This window comes from Phascolarctos cinereus, unplaced genomic scaffold, assembly GCF_003287225.1.
Source record: "Phascolarctos cinereus isolate Bilbo 61053 unplaced genomic scaffold, phaCin_HiC Scaffold_3;HRSCAF=262, whole genome shotgun sequence".
Lineage (NCBI taxonomy): Eukaryota > Metazoa > Chordata > Mammalia > Diprotodontia > Phascolarctidae > Phascolarctos > Phascolarctos cinereus.
In genome coordinates, this window is record NW_027555736.1 from 163,697,582 (window position 1) to 163,719,036 (window position 21,455).

The window sequence follows — 21,455 nt, forward strand, 5'->3', positions numbered from 1 at the left end:
CAGACTCTTTAATGCTCCAATAAAGCTTTTCCAGGTGGTCTGGGAACTGACAAGCATAGGGCCAAGCACCTAAAATGTCCAAAACCATCCAGAGGGCTGTTAAGATAGCTGCATTAACATATACGTCTATGTAAAAACATCTAATCAGTAGTTCAACTAGTTTACCTGCCCCAAGGCAGAAGATTTAGAGAGATCAAGAAGCAAGGAAGGAAGCTTTTTATTAAACTCATAATCTCTGCCCTACCTTTATAGAATAGAAAAAAAATCAATAAAGGTTTGAAGCATTATGTCTCATAATGGTGTTTCAAGACAATTAATGACTTAACTGAGTATAGTGCTTTAAAGTTTGAAAAGTACCTTACACATATTATCTCATTTAGCCTCACAACAATCTTGTGAAGTAGGTTGTTTTCTTTTTTTTTTTTTTTAAATCAGACCTGTGATTTCATTGGTTGTAGGGAAATCCCATCAATGAAACTCCCTTTACTCATGGAGTTTGGCACCTGTTTTTCAATTTATAATGTTAAAGAGTTGCCTGGGGACACTGAATCTCTAGGTAGGTACTATTGGTCATATTATTCCCATTTTACAGGTGAGGAAACTGAGGCCTGGGGAAATTAAGTGATTTGCCTGTGATCATAAAGCTAGTAAAGAGACAGAATAAGAATCCAGGACCTCCGAAGCCTTCTAGTCCAACCTTCACACTTTAAAGATGAGAAAGATAGAGATCAGAGAGAAAAAATGATTTGCCTAAGGTCACATAGGTAGTAAGTGACTGAGGTGGGAGTGGAATAAAGTGCTCTCACTTTGATGCCTGCTATACTCTAGCCACTAAACCTTGCTGTGTCCCAATTTCACTGTTTTTTAAATTAATGTTTAACTCAAACCCATGCTTATCCATGTCTCAAGCCTTCCCCACACCTATATATGCTCCCCAGCTTTCCAAATTTTGAAAACAATGGCAAGAAAAATGAATTTTTTTTCTCTTCCCTTCATCAGTTGGAGAATGGCTAAACAAATTGTTGTCCATGAATGTAAGGGAATATTACTATTCCTCAAGAAATGATGACTATGAAGAATTCAGAGTAGCCCTGGAAAATATATATGAACTAATGCAGGACAAAGTAATTGGGACCATGTAAACAAATACACAATCATTTCAATAATGGAAACAGAAAGAACCAAAAAAACAACTGAGTGCTGTGTTATTGTAATGATCAAGCTTGTTATCAAAGAATAGGTGAGAAAATATATCTCCCTCTTTGAAGAGGTAGAGAACTTATAGAATATTTACACATACTGCCATGTTGTCACATTGGTTAGTTTTTCTGAACTACTTTTTTTCTTTAGCTATAAAGGATAATTCATTGAGTAAGGGAAATCTACTCTATTTCTTTTGTCTTTGCTACCATCAAAAATACTGATATGAATATTTTGGTGTGTATGGGAATTTTGGGGCTTTGACCTTGGTAGGGTATATGCCTAGCAGTGTATCTTAGGGACTTTATTGCACTATTCCAAATTGCTTTCCAGAGTGGATGGACAAATTCACAGCTTCAACAACTCAAATATCAATTTTCAATGAACCAATCTGTACTTGTTTTCTAAACTATTATCTTTCTGTTTCTTTCACTCAGTTAAAATATGCATACTTAGGCATTCTCAGCAGAGCTCTCATTGTGAATCTTCCCTCAGAGGCTTTTTCTCCTAAACTAAGTATGTCAGTGAATCAGAACTTACATACTAAAATAATTCTCCTTCTTCCTTTCTCTTTACATAGAGGAAAAAAAAGGTTTCCTAAAATAGGGTGGGAGGGAATTTTGTGATTATTTCTATACTATAAGAGATCTACAGTTTCACTGATACAAGTACTCCTAACCGATGGCAACCCACTGATCTCACCCTGTATAATTCTTATCCATGTCCTCCCATAAATCCTTCATAAAAAAGACAAACCAAAATGAGCTAGAGGACTTTCTTTGGTTCTTTTGACATTTTGTAGGTACCTGTGAATCACTTGGCTTATCCCTCTGTTTTCCCATATGCCCCCTAAACGGCTGGCCTATCTCCTTTTCTAATTATTCATTTCCTGGATGACACATTTTATGACACTTCTCATAACCAAATCATGATGCTTAATATAATGCAGTGTACTCACATGTACCATGTCTCTCTCCACTGCTCCTTGCTATATCGATAATTTTGATTTTTGGGGGGCAGATGCTGGTTCCATGGTTTGTAGCCATGTCTCACCATGGAAGAAATACTAGTATTGAAAAGGTATATATATATGTATATGTATATGTGTGTGTGTGTGTATGTGTGTGTGTGTGTGTGTGTGTGTAAGAAAGCAGTTTGAGAATGCTGAAAATGCATATATAATTGGTAAAATATGATAAAGATAATTTTCCCCCATTCAATTCTCAGTCATGCTTACTGCTCATCTCCAGTGCCTCTACAAGATTAATGTGATAATGGACTTCTTATCAAACAGTATATCATAGTTTAAGAAATGGACATTTTTCATCCACATTTTTTCTGTGTTGGTTGTTAAGTTGATCTCTTCTGAATGGTCTTGAATCTCACAGGGACAGTGTTGAAGTACTCTGGGTTTGATGCAGTAAGCTTTCCATTAATTCTGGAAGCTTCTTGGCTCGTCCTTCATAATCTGTCAAGTAGAGTCACATCTATGCCATCCAAAAACATGGGCATCTGGAGAACTCACTATCTCTTTAGGACTGCTTCCATATGGACTCTTTGGAAGTCTCCCTGCTTTACAGCTTCTTTTATATTGATAATCACAGGACAAATATCTCTGTGGTTGCATTCAACAAAGAATTTTGCATAATCTTGACACATACATGGCAGACAACTTGCTGGGAAAAAGCTTTCTAGGCTTCAGGTTACCACACCAAGTCAAATGCTTTTTTAAAGATCATCAATAAACACAGAACGGTCTTGTATTCTCTATACCTGTCAGTCAAGTGTGTGACTATGAAGATTTAGTCTGCTATAGAAAACTGTCTACAAAAGCCTGCCTGTTTCCTTCTCTGGAGTTTCATCAAGGCTACCCTTGGTATGTATGTAACTTATTCTCAAAGATTTTAAAGAGGGGGCACCTAGGTAGTGCAGTGGATAGAGCACTGGCCCTGGATTCAGGAGTTCCTGAGTTTAAATCTGGCCTCAGACACATAACACTTACTAGCTGTGTGACCCTGAGCAAGTCACTTAACCCCATTGCCTAGCCAAAAAAAACAAACCAAAGATTTTAAAGAGGTGAGGCAGTTAGATGGTACAGTGGATAGAGCACCAGCCATGGAGTCGGGAAGACCCGAGTTCAAATCTGGCCTCAGATACATGATATTTACTAACTGTGTGACCCTGGGCATTTAACCCCGAATGCCTTGCCCCCAAAAAAAAAGATTTTAAAAGAAGGCATATGGCTCAAGAGTTGCTGATGTCTTTCTCAACTGCTTTTTTTGTTTTTGTAATAACATTGTAATTTTTTCCAATTACTTCCAATCTTCCCCTAAAAAAGAAAATCAATCCTTCAACATATTACAAACCGATGTCACCTCCAAGACAGATTTTTTTTCTTGTGTGTACTTGGTTTGTTTCAACCATACTTCTCAACTTCATCTTAAGTACCATTTTCATTTCTTCATACAACACACTTGAGCACTGAGGTGTTAAGAGTCCAAATGTGGTGGTTTCACTGCTACTGATGATGTGATTAGATTGCTGTAGAACTTCTGGAAAATTGCTTCAATTTTCATCTAGTTGTCGTTCTCCCGATTCACAGGCCTGTGTAGCACATTTCATTAGGGTGTGCACCCAGAGAATTTAATTTAAAAATTTTTAAAGGTGAATATTTAATGAACATTTAATTGTTAAGTACATTATTTTTTAATTCAGCAAACTAAAGAAACTAAAACCTTAAAAAAAATTAACAGCTAAACTTAACTTTAAAAATACAAGCTCTGCAAAGGATTCCTTTTAATCAAACTCTTCCTCTTATTCTATAATGCAGAAAAATCTTTTTAGCCTTATCCTCAGCTGAATAACATCTTTCCAAATGGACCCTGCTCCCCCAACCCCTCACTTTGCCATGAAGGGCTATGGGTAAAGTTTAACAAGTGGTGACCAGAGGCACAAACATTCTTTAAACATCTAATTTTTTTCCCCTTCCTTGAATACATCAACCAGAGCCCCAGAAGCTTGTGAACTACAGAAAAGAAAATGGCAAAAGGAGCCAAAAGGGGGAAAATGTCTAAAATAAAAATGATTCTTCCCTGGCTAGATGCAGCTGGCTGCAGTCCCTGGGCAACAGTAAGGACTCCTATGGGCAGAAAGGAAGAGGGCAGACAGCTCATCTGACCCCAACAGGAAATGGGTTCTGCCAAACTGAGATGCCACCACAAGAGGAGAGGTAGTGCTGGACAGAGTCTGGAATAGTATCATAGAAGGTCCCTAGACTATGAGATAACCATGTCATTAGAAACTCCTTTGGAGGAAGGAAGAATAGTGGAAGGGGTTTTATTCCAAGTATGGGCCCAGAGACTGGAGAGCTGCCCCCACCCACCTGAATAGGCTCTGAGATCCCAGGCAATCCCACATAGCTATCATAGGCAATTAATTACAGAAGTGTGCACTTGCCTGTGTCATTTTCCCTAATGCTCTTGGGATGATCTGGCTAAGTTTTGTCTCACACAAAGCTTTCTGCAGACTTATTTTCTTATCATTTTACAAGGTGATACTACTACAGGCCATCACATGCCATCCTTCCTAATGTTTTATAAATAACTCAGTACTCTGGACTTATATTGCACCTGGCATCCTCCACTAAGGTTCTACTTTAAGGCTACATTGGGTTCTTCTATGACGCACCAGACTGCAGGCTCTGGGGGTTTTATTAAGCTAAAAAGGCACCAGGTACAATCCTGGTGATAGACTCTAGGGTGTCAAGGGACCAGCCTAGCCAAGAAGGTGAAGATTGATTCATCCACAGGTTGATGATGAAAGGTTAGCTACCACATGATAAAATCTTTGGCCATGACAATCCATGAAATAAAGGAAAAAAAATGACCTTCTGAAGTATCAAGAATTAAACAAACAGGATGACTATGAAAAAATGTCTGGAGGTTAGAGTCATGCCAAGATTGAAGGCTCATCTGAAAAAAGGCAAGAAGAAATTGCTGGCATTGATACCGCCACTGGAGGAAGTCTGAAAAGCCATTCTGAAAAAATGCTACTTGTAGGTGTGATCATGGATGTATTGCTTTTCTCAATGGCATTGAATTACAGTTGTTGATAATTTATTGGTTGGTGATTGTCAAGTGTGAATACCACCACAAGGGATACATTCTAGAAGGGTACAATTCACCCCAACACTCCTTCAAAAGAAGTAAAAATATTTTTTAAAAATGGATTCATTACCACATTCAAGTTTTACTTTTGATCAGGTTAATAAAATTAAATTTTACTTGGATAAATAAATCCTGAACACAGGGAAAAACAGAGGGATATGTCATAATGAGGTTTTGTACAAGTGTACTCTTCATAAAGTTACCCTAACCAACTTGTTTCTCGAAAACATACACACAAAGTATAGCTGCAATGTCACAAACATCCACTTCTGAAACCAGACCAGTCCAATCTACCATTCCATGACCCATTCCACTGAACTCGGTATTAGTGCTTGGATTAGGTTATGCATTTTAGCTACCTCAAAATCCCTCTCCCTTTAACACCATTGGTCCTAAGGAACTGACTGTAGCCCAGCCTAATGAATCAAAAGGTCATTAGTTTCATGGAACAGCAATGGATGGGGGTATGCTTGTACCTTTACAAAGAACTGCTATCACTTATATTCATTGCATTACTTGCCTTCAGCTTAAAACTTGGATTCTTCTTTTTTTTGAGAAAAAAATGTATTCTATATGTAGCTTGTTTGTATATATTTGCTTATCTCCCCAGAAACAATTTTTTATGAGCTCCTTGGAGTCAGGGATTGTCTTTTGCCTCTTTTTGTATCCCCAGGGCTTAACACAGTGCCTGGCACATAGTAGGTGCTTAATAAATTACTTATTGATTGACCCTTTTTGCAGATGTGTTTTCACCCATTTCATCCATTGAGGACCACACTTCAATCAAAGCTGAGTGTAAAAACCCCTCAATCTTCTTTGATGTAAACTAAACAGATTATTCTTTCACTTTTCTTTTTTTCTTTTTATTAATTTATTTTGATTTATCAACAATCTCTTTCATGAGCTTTTGAGTTTCAAATTTTTCTCCCCTTCCCTCCCCAAGATGGCATGCAATCTGATATAGGCTATACATATATATTCCTATTAAACATATTTTCACATTAGTGATGTTGTAAGGAAGAATTAGAACCAATAGGAGGAACCACCAGAAAGAGAAAACAAAACAAAACAGAAGAAAAAAAATAGCAAATAGTATGCTTTGATCTGCATTCAAACTCTAATAGTTCTTTCTTTGGATGTGGATAGTTCTTTCTTTGGAGATGCTTAGATCCTTGCATTGCTGAGAAGGGCTAAGTTCTAAGGGCTAACAGTTCTTCTGGCAGCCTCCTCATTTTGCAGATGAGCAATGAAGTCCTAACTTAAAGGGGCATGCACAAGCTCACATAGGTAGTAAGCCAAATATTTTATAAACATTTAATCACTGTTTCAAGGGATGTGCTTTCAGAGTTGAAACTAGGGCAAGGCAATGAGGGTTTTGATTCCAATGCACCAAAATTTAGAAGGCAATGATAATACTTACAGTCTTTTTAGCAGATGGAAACAATGGAGTTTACCACCTATTTAGTAAGATTTAGTAAAGTAGGAAGTAGGAAGTAGTAAAGTAGGAAGGTACCAGATGACCCCATGCAGGTCCTCTGACCTGCCTTATCTTGCTTTTTTCTACAGTGGCAGGCTCCCTAGCTGTAGTCTGAGGTCTCTTCTCCCACAGGGCCTTGTGCCCTGAGGTCCAAGGTGTCTCTTCCACCCAAGTGAATCTGTCTTAAAAAATTTGAGGATACATTTCTTTTTGCCTATCTAGAATATTTTTTGGTGCTTGTCATGGACAGGACATTGCGCCTTTAATTCTTGATATAGCCAAATAAATGCAACAACCCAAATTATAATGCCATTCAACTGTACTTCCCATGGATTTTTTTTTGGTCAAGATGTCAATTGCTGGTGCTAGGTGGGCCTACTAAAACTGTAATGTGCAGCTCTTACTGCTTACATTTTCTTTTTTTTTTTCCTGGTAATACATCTTCTTGGGGGATGGCCCCACCATCCTCAATCATTACCAACAATAATAAAAACAAAATAAAATATAATAATAGTATATTGTAGTATATACAACAACATGTAATAGAATATAATAATATATAACAGAATCTATGAATATATAATATATAATTATTATCAATATCATTATTATCACTAAGAGAATGACCCTAAATTTGGCTGATTCCTTCAGATAAGACACATATTGTACTATTTTATTCATATCCTTGAATCTTCATAACAATCACTATGATGCAGCTTATTCCATCCTGTATATCTCTCCCACTGAACTGATTATAGTTCAATGGGAGAGATATACAGGAGAAGCTTGGCTATCTGGCTCCTCATTTAGAATTCACAGGATTATAGATATAGAGCTGGAAGAATCCATTTTGCTCATTTTCTCAGATAAGGATACCTGAGACCCAGAGAGGTTAAATAATTTGCCCAAGGTCACAAAGGTAGTAAGTGGCAGGGGCAGGATCTGAACTCATGTCTTCTAATATTGGATCCAGTGCTCCTTCCACTGTACTAGTCTACCTCCATAGATTCTCATATACGGCTTGGAGTCGGAAGGGTCCTTAGAGATCATCTACTTTAGTTCCTTCATTTTATTTATTTATTTTTTTGTTCCTTCATTTAAAAAAAAAAAGCTTTATTGTCATTTTTAAGGCCCAGAAGTTAAGGGAGCTATGTAGTGTTATAGCTATTGGGAAGCAGGGCTAGGACTCAAACGAGCCTCCAGACTCCTAAGATAGTGTTCTTTTTTTTGTTTTGCTTTGTTTTTTGTTTGTTTGTTTGTTTAGGCAATTGGGGTTAAGTGACTTGCCCCAAGGTCACACAGCTAGTAAGTCCTCCTGATTCCAAGGCCAGAAGTTCTATCCACTGTGCCATCTAGCTGCCCCTAAGATAGTGTTCTTGCCATTATTTTCATGCATTTGCCAAGACCAATTTAGACGAGATATATAAGGTGGATATATGGCTCTGCATGGGACCATCCAAGTTCCACTTGATGCTTGAACTATCTCATTCCCCAATCCTTCCTGCTTTAGTCTCATTCCCTTCCTCCCTTCAGCCCAGCCTGCTCATCATTTCTCATCTTAAGAGCTAGCTAGCCTGGTGGCTGTAAACCACTGCCATGATGTTAACAGCATTGTGCTGGTGGGCCTGGAATCATCAAGAAAGACTAGACCTGTGGTCTTAAGATGGTGAGGAGGCCAGGGGCCAGAAAGGATGACCTAGGAATGTGGCTGGCCCTAGTAAGGGGGCTGAGCACTCAGTCTCAGGGAGTAAATGATTCAAACAGGATGACAAGAGTTCTCAGTGAGATATCCCATAGCCAGTCCAGAAGCAGCAGAAGAGAGGGGAGGTACACCTAGTCTTTCAATCTTGATTTTGAGTGGGTCTACATAAGATAAAGACCAGCCACTGTGAAAGGGGGAGGGAATCATTGTTGCCCATCCCTTGGCTTCTTGGGGTCCTTGCTCCTCCCACAGGATAGAAGGAACCTTAGAGGTCATTGAGTCCAATCCCCTCATCTTAAAGGAAAGTGAAGTCCACAAAGGGTAAGAAGGAAAGTGAAGGTTAATAAATGGAATATTGGCTCTGGGGATTCTGTACCCAAGAGCCCAGTTTTGTCTCTCTTTGCAGAGAGATTATTTTTCTTTAATGATAATCTTGTGTATGTTCATACAAAACCAAAACAAACCTCTCCCCTGCCCCCAAAACAAACCAAAGCAAACCAAAACTAACCACTACTATGCTCTATGTTATACCATCAACACTGGTAGACTGCAGGCCAAGATAATTGCTCCAATAGGCACAAAGTGAAACATCCATCTCTCTCAGTATAATACCATAGGTTTATTTGTCTCCTGACCTTTAATTATAAGGAAGTCCTGGTCGAATAAGGACAAGCAGCTTTAATTAGAAAGACCTGGATTCAAATTCTGCCTCTGACACCTACTACCTCCATGATCCCTTAACCTCTCAGTGCCTCTCCTCAGAAACAGATACTGGTTCTGATGTGCATTGGTAGCTGGAGTTTCCTCACTGGGAGTGCCCTATATTAGTGAAATCACAGGTCTGGCTAAAAAAAAAATATACATTAGAATTTTCAATAATATATTTCTGTTGAACTATTGAAATTATTTTGATTTGCCACATTGCTTAAATCCATGTAGTGAGTTTTAGAAAAGTTTCCTCCAAGATTGGTCAATGCTTGAATTGGGACTACAACTAGTATTGGTGTGTGGTCACAGTGTATTTGCTACATGAATTTTCGTCTTCCATGTAATATTTTCTCAAATATATGTTCCAACTTTATCCATTTCCCTTCAGCCACTGGATTCTATTATACTTGTGAACTTTCTGGATAAGGCTCAAGGTTTACCAAGTATTGACCAATTTGTCTACTACCTTAGTGTTGTTGTTAAGTGCTTTGAAAACTTTAAAAAGCTCTCTGTAGAAATGCAAGCTACTTATTATAATTATTTTATCATCATCGTCATCATCATCATCACCCTATGTAGGGGAAAATAATCCCAAATGTGATTTGACTAGATGATACCCTATTGTCAATCACACCCTGCAGAGAGGTAGAATGACATAGTGTTTTGAGTGCTGGGGTTTTGGGGGGTTTTTTTTTTGGTATCTCTACAACTAAGAATAGTGGTTAACAAATGCTTGTTGTTGTTGAAATCCAAACCATTAAAGGAATAACAATTCCATTGAACTGTTGATTTGTTCAAATTCAATTCAATTCAATAAACATTTACTAAGTGCCTACTATGTGCCAGTGCAGCTTACTTAAAAAAAAACTCCCTTCTTTTTTCCCACAGTATAGGCTACAGACAATTCATACTAGTGAAAAAGGCACTAAACTTAATAGGGTGGGAGACCTCGTCCCAGCCCTACTAGTCTACTAACTTTCTCCAGGACTCTGGATAAGTCAATTCACCTCTTTAGGCCTCAGTTTTCTCATCTGTAAAATGAGACAATTGGACTCAGAGATAGATTATACAGTTGTCCCACTTGTAACATGCCTGCAAGCCCTTAAAAAAACTGAAATAATTAACTTCTGTTTTTGGAAACTCTGCTATACAGTACAGGTTTCACATGGTATGCTATGGCCAGCTTATATCCTCTCAAATTGACAGGCAGCCAGGTGAGGTGGTACAGTGGGTAACAGTGTTGGATTTGGAGTCAGGAAGATGGGTTTGATTCCGTCCTCGGGTATTTACTTACTATCTGTGTCATCCTGGGCAAGTCCCTTATCTTCTCAGCCTCAGTTTCCTCATCTGAATATAAGGCTAGCCTTGATCTACCTCATAGGGTTATTGTGAAGATCAAATGAGATACAACACACACACACACACACACACACACACACCACACAAAATGTAGCGCTTTGAAAACCTTAAAGTGCCACATAAATGCTAATTATTATTATTACATCCTGAAACTGTGCAAATAATAAGGTCTTCTTATAAAGGTCCTCAAGGCATGGGACAATATAGGTAAAGCGCACTGTAATATTTAAAGCCCTTGGGAGAGCAAGTCTTCATTGCTTTCTCTAACTCATGAGGAAAGCTTTTTCACGGGTCCAACTGTGGACCTGTCTCCTGACATGGGTTCAAGTCACAGTCTTACTTAAATACATATCTGTTGATACTGGCTTTCTGAACCATCTTTGATGTGTCATTTTTGTTTTAACCAATCTTGGCACCTGCTGGTGAATGATTAGGACGCCTTAAGTATGTGTCTAGTTTAATTTCTGATTTTGAGGGCTCTGGCAATTAAAGAACTGAAAAAGAAGAAAGAAGACAAAAAGGGAAATGTCAAAGATCTGTAACAGTTCAAGAACTTCTTCATGCTTGATAGATTTAGGGCATCTGGTGCATGCATATATGCATGTACACAGGGTATTCCAAAAATCTTAGTGTAGCTCTAAGCTGTTAAAGCTGATGCACACATCATATGCAATGAATATATACATACACATGCATACATATGTATACGTATGTCAGAAAGGAAGCTAGGTTCTAGATAGAGTCAGGAAGACCCAAGTTCAAAACTCAGCCTCACTTACCACAGGGTGGCTAGGTGGCACAAGGGATAGAGTGCTGGGCCTAGGATCAGGAAGACTCATTTTCCTGAGTTCAAATCTGGTCTTAGACCCTAGTTGTGTGATCCTGGGCAAATCACTTAACCTTGTTTGCTTCAGTTTCCTCGTCTGTCAAATGAGCCAGAGAAGGAAATGGCAAACCACTCTGGTATCTTTGCCAAGAAAACCTCAAATGGGGTAACAAATAGTCAGATATGACTGAAACAACTAAACAACTACAACAATAACACATGTCATCACACACGCGTACACAGAAACTAGGTAATACAATGGATAGAGTGTTGAATTCAGGACTTAAAAAGAATTGAGTATGAATCTTGCCTTAGAAACTTACTAGGTGTGTGATCCTAAGTAAAACATTTAACTTCTCTCATCCTCAGTTTCCTCATCTATATAATGGAGATAGTAATAGTACCTAACTGTGAAGATTAATGAGATAACATATGTACAGTGCTTTGCAAACCTTAAAGTGCTATTATATAAAGGTTAACTTCTATTATTATGCATTTGTACTGAAAATAAATAATATATATGCATCAATTTTAATATTTTAATTTTTGAATACACACTCAAATACTGAAACTACTTATAACTAAAATGATAGACCATTCTGTTTTCTATTTTAGAAAAAGTGCTTTTCAATGACACAGGTACTATTTTCCCCCTTAAATGCAAAAAACTATGATGAAATACTGCTTGGATTACTATTGCTTTAGATAATCTCTAAAGTCCTTTCTCTGCTAACATTCTATTATTCTCTGAAATTATTAAGTTATCTTGGAGTCTTGGATTTTACTCTCTCACATTAGGCACTCCTTTGTTACTAATTCCTGTGAGTTAGTAGCAGAACACAACCTAAGTTATAGAAAAGATAGTGGTGGCAACAAATTTCAATATTAATTTCCACAAACATTATTTGTTAAGCACTCACCATTTATTTAAGGTCTGGTGGTAGGTGCTGGGGACATGAAGATGAATAAGTCCTGGCTTCCAAGGAGGCTCATAGACTCGCAGTTGTCCATTTAGAAAGTAGGTGTTATTATTATCTCCATTTTACAGATAAGGAAAAAGAGGTTAGGAAAGGTTAAGAGACTTGTTTAGGGGCACACAGCTAGTAAGTGTCTAATGCAGGAATCATACTCAAGTCTTTTAGACTCCCAAATTCAACATTTTATCTATTGCACTACCAGTTCTTCCTGATTCTAAGTCTTACACTCTATACCTCCAGGCCACAGGTTCCCCACCCCTCCTCTATCCACTACGACATTTAGTAGCCTCCTTGTGAGGATAGGAGGTTTAAAGGGAAAGGAGGACCAATTAACAGTGCTATGAGAAATTTGAGGAAAGAGGCAGTGCAGTGCAGTGCAGTACCCAGTTCAAGCCAGCTCAAAAGAACTGAGTGTTAAATTTATGGTATAAGCATTTGCACCTTGAAAACTGGCAAATCAGGTCTTGATTTATTTATTTATTTTGCTGATTATATCTAGGGTTTATACTTAAAAGTGGTGGTGGAATGCAGATTCGACTTATAAGTATGTAAAACGTGCAAATTTTTTTTGGAGAGCTGATTGTTAAACATTTATCAGTACAGAATGGTAGAGAGGTCATTTTCACTTGAGAGAGGTGGGTAGGGGAGGCAGTAAGAAGTTAAGATAATCCTAATCAAAGCAAAAATTGTTTATTTTCATTCCAACCTAAGCAGAATTACAAGGAAATTTAAGGGGCTATTGCTATGTCAAGGGATCCATTCAACTAGAAAAGCTTTTCATTATAATAGGAGTGAAAGAATCAGCATGGATCAACCTCTGAAAACCCAGAAAATATCACCCCAGAAAAAAAACCCTGAAACAGCTGAACTAGAAGAAAGGCAGGGAACAGCAGTGCAGCAGCCCAGCAAACGGGTCTCCCAGTGCCTCAGCAAAAATAAGGGAAGCAGCACTACAAAGGGCCCCAGGCAGATAAGCATCCTGCAGCATTCATCTGAAAGGAGCTGAAGAAAACAACCTAGAGTCTTCCTAAAGTTCCAGCCTTGCTGATTCCAACCCAACACCAGGTATAAGCTGTCAGTACCCTACAGTCTCCAACTGTCAACCAGGAGGAGATCCTGAAGTCCAGGTGGTAGAGTTGGCAAACACCAACACCTGGACCTTCAACTGCTGGGGGGGGAGGGGAACCAGTAGAAACCAGCTCAGAAAACCACCAGGTGCCTCAACACTATACCTCAAAGGAATCTCCCAGTGCATTAGCAGAACTAAGGGAGGCAGCATTGCAAGGGGCCCCAGGCAGATAAACACCCTGCAGCACCTATCTAAAAGGAGCTGAAGAAAGCTAAAGGAAAGGAAAAGCAGGCAACCTAGAATTGCCTGAAAGTTCCAGCCTTGCCGATTCTAGCCCAACACAGGTAAACTGCCAGAAACCCTATAGTCTCCAACTGCCAACATAAGAGGCCCCAGTACACAAAGCCAGTGACCAAGACCTAGGCTCCCAACACAAGAAGCTTGGGTCAGTGCCTTCTGTTCCCCAGCAGGAGAGCTCAATCTCATTAAAGGCCAGGGAATAAAGAAACCATGAGTAAAAAGAAACATACCATAGATTCATATTATGAGAAGAGTGAAGATCAAGACAGAAATTCTGAAGAGGACAACATTGTCAACAAACCCACATCTGCAACAACAAAAGGGAATATGAACTGGTCTGAAGCCCAAAAAGCCTTCTTAGAAGAGCTCAAGAAGGATTTTAAAGTCAAATGAGAGAGGTAGAAGAGTCCTTCAAAAATACAATTGGCCAATTGGAAAAAAAAAATACATTGAAGAAAACAAGTCCCTTAAGAATACAATTGGCCAACTGGAGAAGGAAGTACAAAAACTAACAGAAGAAAACAATCTGTTAAAAACTAGAATTGGACAAATGGAAACTAATGACTCTATGAGAGAGCAAGAATCAGTCAAACAGAAACAAAAAAATGAAAAAATAGATGAAAAAGTAAAATACCTCATTGGTAAAACAACTGACCTGGAAAATCGATCCAGGAGAGACAATTTAAAAATTATTGGACTACCTGAAAATCATGATGAAAAAAAGAGCCTGGACAGTATCTTTCAGGAAATCATAAAGGAAAACTGCCCTAAAGTCCTAGAACCAGAAGGTAAAATAACCATAGAAAGAATACACCACTCACCACCTGAAAGAGATCCCAAATTGACAACGCCAAGGAATGTAATAGCAAAATTCCAAAGTTACCAGATGAAAGAGAAGGGTGCTGCAAGCAGCCAGAAAGGAACAATTTAAATATCATGGAACCACAGTCAAGATTAAACAGGGCCTTGCAGCTTCTACATTAAAAGACCACAGGGCATGGAACATGGTATTCCATAAGGCAAAGGATCTTGGATTGTAGCCAAGGACCAACTATGCTGCAAAAATGAGCATGATTTTTCAAGGGAGGAGATGGATATTCAATGAAATAGGGACTTCCAAACCTTCCTGATAAAAAGACCAGAGCTCAACAAAAAATTTGATCTTCAAGTACAAGATTCAAGAAAGACATAAAAAGGTAAATGGGACAGAAAGATACAATATGTTGTTAATAAGGGCGGACTGTCTACATCCCTACAAGGGAAGATGACACTTGCAACTCTTGAGAACTGTATTGTTATTACACCATGTTAAAGGAGTATACATAAAGGGGTGGATATTAGTTGACTTTGATGTAATGATAAAAAAAATCTAATCAAGTGGGTTAAATGGATCCAAGGAAGTGGATTAGTCTGATCTTAGAAAATGTACTGAGAAAGAAGGAGACAGACAAGGGTAAATTACATTACAGGAAAAGACAGAAAATCCTATTATAGCAGAGGGAAAGAAGGGAGGGGGGTGAGCATTGTTTGAACCTTACTCTTATCAGATTTGGCTCAAGAAGGGAATAACATAATCAGTTAGGTATAGAAATCTAACTTGCCCTATAGGCAGTAGGAGGGAAAAGGGGAAAGAAAAGGGAGGAGGGATAGGAGGGAGGGAAGAGGCAGTAAGGGTAAAGGGGAAGAAAAGGGAAAGGGACAATAGAAGGGAGGAGAGACTGAAGGAAGCAGTGGTCAAAAGCAAAACACTACTGGGGGGGGAAGGAGAAAGGAGAAAGAAAAGCATAAACAGGGAAAAAAGGATGGAGAAAAAGACACAGACAGTAATCATAACTGTGAATGTGAATGGGATGAACTCTCCCATAAAACGAAAGTGGATACCAGAATGGATTAAAAACCATAATCCTATAATATGTTGTTTACATCTCCAGAGGCCTAGTGATGGAAAATACTATCCACATCCAAGGAAATAACTATGGAAATTGCATCGCTATCTTTTTTTTCCTCTTTTGTTGAGTTTTGTTTCCTCTTTCTGATGGTTCCTCCTGTTGGTTTTAATTTTTACTTACAACTTCACTAATGTGAAAACATGTTTAATAGGAATGTGAATGTATAGCCTATATCAGATTGTGTGCTGTCTTGGGGAGGGTGGTGGGGAGGAAAGGGGAAAAAAGGGGAGAAAAATTTTAAACTCAAAAGCATATGGAAGTGATTGTTGATAAATCAAAATAAATTAATAAAATAAATTTTAAAAATCAGCATGAATGCATAACCAAGTGTGAAAGTATAACTAAATGAATGACTAAAAATGCATGACCAGAGTATTAGTGCAATCAAGTGAAAGTGGGGAGTCACTTAAGAAAAAGGGAGATGTCAGTACAACAAAATTTATGCTTGCCAGAACTCCTCTCAAAGACACAGTTAAAATTAGGAAAGTAGAACAAAAGAAGCCAGCTAGACTAGGCAGTGAGTACTAAAGGAGATTGCTATCTTAGCCTAAGGCACTTGGCTACCCAGAGTCTAACAACACCCTAGGCTTCAAAGTGAGTGAAGCATAAACCTTGGGCCCAGCTCTACTGGAGGATGCCCAAGCCCCATGTGGAAATTGCCTTTCTACCCCAAGTTCACTTTGATGTGCCTCATAAACATTTCTGGAGCCCTATTGGTACACAATTTCTGTACTCAGTTCTGATGGTAACATTCAATAAAACCTATGAAGTCAATGGTCCTCCATGTCCAACTGCTTCCTCTATTTCTCTACCTGAAAGTCCAGCTGCCACCTTAAACTCAACTCATCCAAAACAGAATTTCACTTGACTGCTTTCCCCCTAAACATCCTCCTCCTCTAATCCCTCCTATTTCTGTTAGGGGCACAAGAATTCTCTCAGTGACCCACCTTTGACTCTTTCCTCTCTCCTTTCCCCTACATACGATTAATTAGTTACTAAGTCTACCTCCACATCTCTCCTATGTTGCCTCTTCTCTTCCATTTACATACACTTTGACCACCAAAGTAAGACCAGACTTTGAAACACTCTATAAATATGAGCTATCATCATTATTATTATTAACCAACTACAAACTCCTCTGTTTGACATTCAAAATCTGGTTCCTTCCTACCTTTCCAGTCTTCTCACAGACTGCTACTTTTCCCACATGATACATACAGCTCATCCATAATGGCCTGCTTACTGATCTACAAACCATTCTCCATCTCCTATCACCACTGTCCCCTATGCCTGAAATGTATTCTCTTCTCAACTCCATTTCTTGGAATCCCTGATTTCCTTCAAGACTTGACTTGAGAGTTACCTTGTACATGAAGCTCTTCCTGATTCCCACCCTATCAGCCTCATGCTAGTTGCCATGAATTCATTTTGTATATTTCCTATATTTTTGTTGTTGAGTCGTTTTCAGTTGTCTGACTCTTTTGTGACCCTATTTGGGGTTTTCTTGGCAGAGACACTGGAGTGATTTGCCATTTCCTTCTCCAGCTCATTTTACAGATGAGGAAACCAAGGTAACAGGGTCAAGTGACTGCCCAGGGTTACACAGCTGGTAGGCAAGTGTCTGAGGCCAGATTTGAACTCATAAAGAGGAGTCTTCCTGATGCCAAGCCTAGCACTCTATCCACTGCACCATTTAGCTGCCTTATATATTCTGTATATACTTTTATAAAGTTACATGTGTACATGTCTCCCCATTAGAATGTAAGGTCCTTGAGGGCAGGACTGTTTCCCTTCTGTCTTTGTCTTAGCACAGTGGCAGGTACATAGTAGGCATTTAATAAATGTTTGTTTTTAAAATCCTAGACTTTAGAGTTGGAAGGTTCTTTAGAGGTTATTATGTCCAACCTCCTCATTTTACAGGTGAGAAAAATGAAACCAGAATTTAGTGACATGACCATAGTCACACAGCTAGCAAATATTTGAGGTAAAATTTGAACCTAGGTCTTCCTGATTTCAACTATCACACTACACTACACAGGCTTGGTTGTTTATTGTTGTTTATAAATTCACGTATACAGCTCTACTTGAGTAGACTATTATCTACTCTTAATCAGCCTCTCGACACCATTCTTTATACAGCTGTCCAAATAATATTCCTAAGGTACAAACTTGACCATGTCACTCCCTTAAGGGTTCGAAAAGAGTTTGTGGCTCTTCATTAGGCAACAGGGGTAAAATCTGAACCCTAAAATTTCCCCAGTTGTTTGTGCCTTCCAATGCCAATTAGTTTATATTTATACTATGTATATATTCTATTTCCTTATCTGTTGTTTCCTTCCAAAGAATATAAACTCCTTGAGGGCAGGGATTGTTTTATTGTTTTCTTTATCAGTGTCTGACACACAGTAAGTGTTTGATAGATCCTGGTTGAATTAAATTAAACTAGACTGTCACTAAGGCCCACCACAACGTGGCTGTAACCTACTTTATTTCATATTGTTCCCTTTCATGTGCTGTAGATTTCTGACAAACCAGACTATTCACTGTTCATCTAACTTGATACGCTATCTCCTGCCTCCAGACTTTTGTATATGTTGGCTGTGCTCTGTGTGTAGAATACACTACCTCCTTTCTGCCTTTCAGAGTATTTATCTTCCTTCCAGATTCAATTCAGGTGCTGCCTCCTTCATGTAGGCTCCCCTAACCAAAATCAAAGTGTTCTCTCCCTCTTAGAATACTTCCCTGGTAGAGAATCTCAATCACTCCTAGCTTACTATCTGTGCACAAGCCACATGTTCCTCCCCTGTCCTCTGCCAGACAGCTCCCAGCTACCTAAGGGCAGCAATTGTTTTGTCTTTGTCTGCACTCCCAACATCCAGCACAGTGCCAGCAGGAAGCAAGCACTTAATACATGATTATGGAATTGTCCAAAGGTTCAAATGAATCTGTGATCTTGTTGGTTTAGAAGTTCCCCTTGAATAATATCAATTACAACCCCTCTATGCCTGCCCATCCTAGGTTTCCTGTTCATATTCTACCAAAATTCACTACAGAAGGTCCACCTAATGTGCTGGGAGGGCTTCCTGGATTTCTCCTGATATCTGGAGCGTAGCAGTGGAGTACTCTGGCTTTCAACCGCTAGGATAATACACCAACCCTTTGGTTTGGTTTTTAAAGCTCTTTACAACCTGGATCTTCCCATCTTTCCAGTCTTGTTACACTTTATTCACTCTATGTATTTTATGATCCAGGGACACCGTACTTGCTACCTCTTGCACATAACACTATTTCCTCTCTTTGTGTCTTTTTACTGCTTGTCTTCCCATACCTGGATAGCTGTTCCTCCTCACCTTTGCCTTTGAATATCCCCGTTTTCCTTCAAGACTCACCTTAAATCCCACTTTCTGCACAAAGGCCTTTCCCCCTTGTTCTCCAAGCTTGTAAGCGCCTTGTCCTCTTGATTACCTCCCATCTACTGTATACCTAGTTATTTGCATGTTGTCTCCCCATTCATTTTCTGCTCCTTGGGAGCTGAAACTTTTTTGCTTTTATATCTCTAAAGACTAGCACATTGCAAATGCACGTGGACTATTATCTCTATCTGTCCACCTCAGGTGGATATACAGAGGTAAGAGTCTGGCCCTGTACTAATACTCTTATTTGCCCACAGACACTGTCCTGTAATACTCATTATGATGTTTGGATCTCAGCTCCTAACGTCTGTATTCATTCATTCAACAAATATTAGGCACTCAGACTTGTGCCAGGCATTGTGGCAGGCCCTGGAAATAAAAAGAAGGGCAAAAACAGTCTCAGTCCTTAAGGCAGAGGATAATGACATAAACACAGTTAAGAAAATACAAAATACAAATAAGTAATTTAAGGAGAAGGAAGGCACTGGCAACTAGAGGAATCAGGCTAGGCATTGTTTCGTAGATGGCACTTAAGCTGAGCCTTCGGAAAGAAACTGGGGATTCTTAGAGGCAAATTCTGCCACCCTTTCGCCTCCCGCCCCTCAAAGGAGATGCTTTCATAGGCACTTGTCTGATCTGTTTCGGGAAGGGAGGTACGTCTGCGGGAGGAAGAGGTGAGTGTAGTGGATGCAGGGCTGGGGGCTGGACTCACCCGGAGAGGACAGCAGCACTTTGGCCCCACTGCACTGGAAGCAATGTACAAGGGACTTGGCTCGAATACTGTAGTTGAGACAGGCCATGGCGCAGCCCAACTTGGCCATACCCAGCCACAGCCAAACATAGGCCGGTTCGTTGCCCAGAAAGAGGGCGACGCAGTCTCCCTGTCGAAGTCCGAGGCGGTCGTGGAGCAGACGCGCCACCTGGTTGCTCCGTCGGTCCACCTGCGCGTAGGAGAGCGTCTCATCTTGGAACAGCAGGAAAGGCTTGTTGGGTGTCTGGCGCGCCCGTTCCAAGAAGACGCTCAAGATGGTGCGCACCGGCCGGCGTCTTGAGTATCTGCGTACCCTTAGGGCCACTCCGGCCGCCGTCAGGAAGTAGCTCGTGTCTTGAAAGAAGTAGGAGCAGCAGAAATTCACCAGCAGCGGGAGGAGCAGCAACCCCGCCACTGCCGTGTAGATGGCGGGGAGCATGATGGTGGCGATGCCCTCTGTCCCCGAAAGGGCAGCGGGCGAACTCCGGGCTTGCAGCGCGACGCTAGGGGCGGGCGAACTCTGGGAGATGGGTGGCAGGTAACGCGGGGGAGTGAGAGGGAAGGAGCGAGGGCGGGGAGCGAGCTCCAGGGAAGCAGCGGGAGAGCGGGCCAGGGAAGACTAGGAGACGAGCTCTCGGAGACCAGCGACAGGGAGGTGGGGGGCACCAACTCCGGGGCGCCTTCGGAACGTGAGGGGGTGGAGGAGAAGAAGGATGAGACCTGGTGGTGGAGGCTGAGCCGAGCGCGTAAAAAGAGCAGATGCCAAACCGGTCGCGCCCCAGAGGCCGAGAAGACAGAGGGGCGAGGCCGGCTGCGTTTTAGGCAGACTCGCCGGGGGAAGGTGGAGCTCCTTGGCCCTCCGGGCGACCCGCGGGGATAGAGTCTGATGAAAACCCCGCCCACCCGGTTGGGCGGGCCGCTACCTGCGCTCAAGCTCAGTGCTGCAGGCTCCAGCTCTGATCTGGGAGGGGAAGGTCGGCGTTTCTGGGGTTTTTGTTGGCATCCTACCCCAAGAGCGACCGCTTTCTCTCCAGCTGATACCATGATCTTGTACCAACCTCCTTCCCAGGAGCAAGGTGTTTTAGCTCTTTGTTTCCTTTTATTAGAGGCTTGTTCTTTTCTCTTCAGTTTCCCTAATTTCTAAGGGCACCCTTCTTTGCTCAGTCGATGTAAAAAAGTAGCTCGAGTAATTTCTAATGATGCCAGTCAGTTTCAGACATTTACAAGATCTGTCAGATCACTGTTGCTAAGATGCAAAACGGGCAGCCCAATCAGCAAACCCTGTCAATGCAGTCAGAAACCGGGCACCGTCTTGACACCGGCACCACTAAGCCGCAGGAAATTCTTACGTATTTATTTTGCGAGGATACCAAGCTCCAGGGCTACGTGGATTTCGCTGCTAAGATGTTCTTAAATCTTTCTGATGTATCTTTGTTGTTCCGGGATCTTCAGCTACTGTGCATTGCAAACTGCTCCTCTTCAATTACTTTTGCAATACTTCCCCCCTACCCCACCCGCCCAGCCTAGAACCATCCTAGTACACAATGGCTATTCAGTA

General features: G+C 40.4%; 1 protein-coding gene across 1 annotated transcript in view; it reads right to left on the bottom strand.

Annotated features, from left to right (window-relative positions):
• SLC27A2 (solute carrier family 27 member 2) overlaps positions 1-20,759 on the bottom strand; it is a 67,839-nt gene extending 47,080 nt beyond the window's left edge. The window contains exon 1 of the mRNA XM_020979384.2: positions 19,859-20,759. Within this exon, the coding sequence (XP_020835043.1) occupies positions 19,859-20,336 (478 nt within the window). The 5' untranslated portion in view covers positions 20,337-20,759. The remainder of the gene's footprint in view (positions 1-19,858) is intronic.
• Between the last annotated feature and the right edge of the window lie 696 nt (positions 20,760-21,455).